Raw genomic sequence first — 2608 nt, forward strand, 5'->3', positions numbered from 1 at the left:
GTGGGCACACAAAATCGGATAAATATAGCATGTTAAATTAGCCAATAACTGGGATACATGCACAACTAAACTCTAATTGGGATGTCAATACCACATTTCAACCACCCTAAACAAGAAAATGAATGAAAGATTAAGTTTTGAGAAAACATACAAGTATTAACATTTATTTTACTATTTCATATATATAGGAGCATGCTGATCATGGATTCTGAATAAATACTCACTAGAGCTCTGATAAACATAGCATTCCACTGAAGAATTGGCGCTGCAGATGTCATATATTTTAGCGCTTCCACTATTATTAGATGAGGCCTCCTGTGACAGTTGCAGTATCATCTTTTTAAGCGCTGGTGCACATTTGAGTATTAATTTCAATAAATCAAACTCATGTTCTTGTCCTTCGAAGCCATTGATTTCCACTTCTTCAAGAGCAGTCAAGGAGATAGTTTGAGACCTCCAGTTTGTGGGTTGGCACGAACAGTTTGGCGAGCATTTTCCTTTCAGCTAAAACCAAAAATTAAATGTAAATTACTACTACACAGTGTATGATTGAGATATAATATGAAAGGGGAGAACTAGTTACGTACCCGCGATCTCTCTAGGACGATCTTAAGCCTCTGTATACCTCTAGAAATACGAGTAATCCCGAGGAGATGAAACACCAGTGCTCCAAAAACATGTCCGGCTTTTAGGAGACGTAGCTCCAAAATAGAGAAATCAGCAACCAGGTGCTTCTGTATCTCCTGGGCAAAGTTGTCTTCATTGGAAATAAACCAGGAGCTCTGAAAAAAGATTCACAGGATATATATCATTTGTACAATTCTGTCTTGAGATAAAAGGAGAAAAAATATTGAGAATATATAGGATGTTGCCCCCGCATTGCCACTTTGCTAGTTCCGGTAAATTGAGTAAATTGAGATGAGTGGATGATACATACATTGGAGGCAGAGGCACTAATGTGGAGCGAAGTAGGAAGCTGTCCCTGTGTCTCTCCTGTGTGTAGCCACAACCTCTGGAGGCTCCAACGACCAAACCGGACGATGCTCCCGTCCCCCAAATACCAGCACTGCCACGAAACCTTCTCCAAGATTGGCGCCGAGACGGAGATGCTGCTGAGCAGCTTGTAAGTGCCGAAGGACACCGTGAGTCGCTTCAGCAGAGGGGCGACGATATCGGCTGCATCTGCGTACATTATGTTGCTCTCAAGGAAAAGTTCCTGCAGCGATGGCAAGTGGAGTGAGATGAAGCCATTCCGGACAAGTCCGAAGCCATCGTTGACAAACTTGAGGCTGAGCACGAGGAGGTGCGGGCATCGGGGGAGCAAGCTGTGGAGGCCGCCGAGGCCGTAGGAGATGGACAGCGTCCGGAGCGCGGTGAACTCGCCGTCAGGGCAGTAGAAGAGAAGCCTTTCCATCATGAGAGATTTGGTCCGCTGGAAGCACGGCAGCCGGACGATGTTCCGCCGGTCTTCGAATTCAACGCCCCACGGGAAGCTGAAGACGATCTCCTCCGGCTCCAGCCCCACAGCGGCGCCGAGCAGCCTGGTGGCCGTGGCGCCGAAGGGCCCGGGATGCCTGCTGCTGCTGGGGATGCGGACTTCCAGGAGGGAGACCGCGGCCGTGGCCGGGGGGGCACAGACACGGCCGAGCGCCGGTACAATCGACGGCGCGAGGTTGTGGAAGACGATTCGGCGGAGATGCGTCCAGAGATCGCGCCACCGGCGGGAGAGGACTCTGGTGCGCGCGGCGGTGGCAGCGCATCCCATGAGGGTGAGGATGAGGAGGAGGAGCTCCTGCGGGAGGTTGCTGATGCGATCCGGTTCGCCGCCGCCGCCGCTTGGGCTACACAGCTGCGGCTGCGGGAAACGCAGGCGACGCCCCGGCCTCACCTCCATCTGAGCAGCAGCAATCTGCAGGGACGAACGAAGTCGACGACGCCCGGATCTTGACTCCATGGAAGGCAGCTTCGCCAAGCAAAACCAAAGCCCACCGTTTTTCCCCCTTTTGGAACTGAAACCCCGGTGTGTTTGGGTCCCCACCCAGCTTTTCAGCCGACCATCTTTATTATATACACTTTTTCTTTTCAGCCCAGCATTTCCCAAATAATGTCGAATTCCAATATAACATTTTCAGGTGCAAAATATTCTCATCGGAGGCTTTAGATAATAAATGAAGGCTAACCCTCTTCATTCAAACTAACAGAGATATGACTCGACTCCCGCGCAAACGTTTGCGCGTTGGCGTGAAGATCTCGCATTGGCGTGAACGTTCCCGAGCAACCGACCAAATATCTACGCTTTTGGTGTAAACCTGGGAGAGCCATAACGGTTTTTTTAGTTTGTACCCCATGCGCCGATGAAATGGACAAAACTACCTCCACTTCGTGTAATGGCAAAAATGCCCTGACAGAAGTGTGACCAGGCAACATGTATCTCCTTCCTGTGTAGGAAGCCACTTCATTCCGTAGATCGGGGTTGAATGCGGCGGTCCATGGGCCAGAAGCGGCACCGGGTCAGAGCGCGCGAGTAGATGCCTCGGTCCTCCATAAGAGTTGGAGGAAGTAGCATATCATCCGTGAGGGAGGAACCGAATCCAGAGTTTGGCACGGA

The 2608-nt window shown here is 50.4% G+C and overlaps 1 protein-coding gene across 1 annotated transcript; it reads right to left on the minus strand.

The window, feature by feature from the left end:
• Positions 1–152: 152 nt before the first annotated feature.
• On the minus strand, positions 153–2012 carry LOC123177092 (uncharacterized). Its single transcript, XM_044591035.1, has 3 exons — positions 938–2012; positions 588–782; positions 153–504 (listed from the first exon to the last, which is right to left on the minus strand). Exons 1-3 carry the CDS (start codon positions 1952–1954, stop codon positions 172–174), a joined length of 1545 nt encoding a protein of 514 aa, XP_044446970.1. The 5' UTR covers positions 1955–2012; the 3' UTR covers positions 153–171.
• Between the last annotated feature and the right edge of the window lie 596 nt (positions 2013–2608).

Source organism: Triticum aestivum, unplaced genomic scaffold (assembly GCF_018294505.1).
Source record: "Triticum aestivum cultivar Chinese Spring unplaced genomic scaffold, IWGSC CS RefSeq v2.1 scaffold61383, whole genome shotgun sequence".
Classification (NCBI taxonomy): domain Eukaryota; kingdom Viridiplantae; phylum Streptophyta; class Magnoliopsida; order Poales; family Poaceae; genus Triticum; species Triticum aestivum.

Excerpts from the sequence above, each read along its gene's own strand:
- LOC123177092 (XM_044591035.1), bottom strand. The coding sequence starts at position 1,954 with ATGGAGTCAAGATCCGGGCGTCGTCGACTTCGTTCGTCCCTGCAGATT. Across the intron at positions 783-937 it reads TTAGTGCCTCTGCCTCCAAT|AGCTCCTGGTTTATTTCCAA; the intron begins GTATGTATCATC and ends ATCTTTTTTCAG. Across the intron at positions 505-587 it reads TCGTCCTAGAGAGATCGCGG|CTGAAAGGAAAATGCTCGCC; the intron begins GTACGTAACTAG and ends TTTTGGTTTTAG.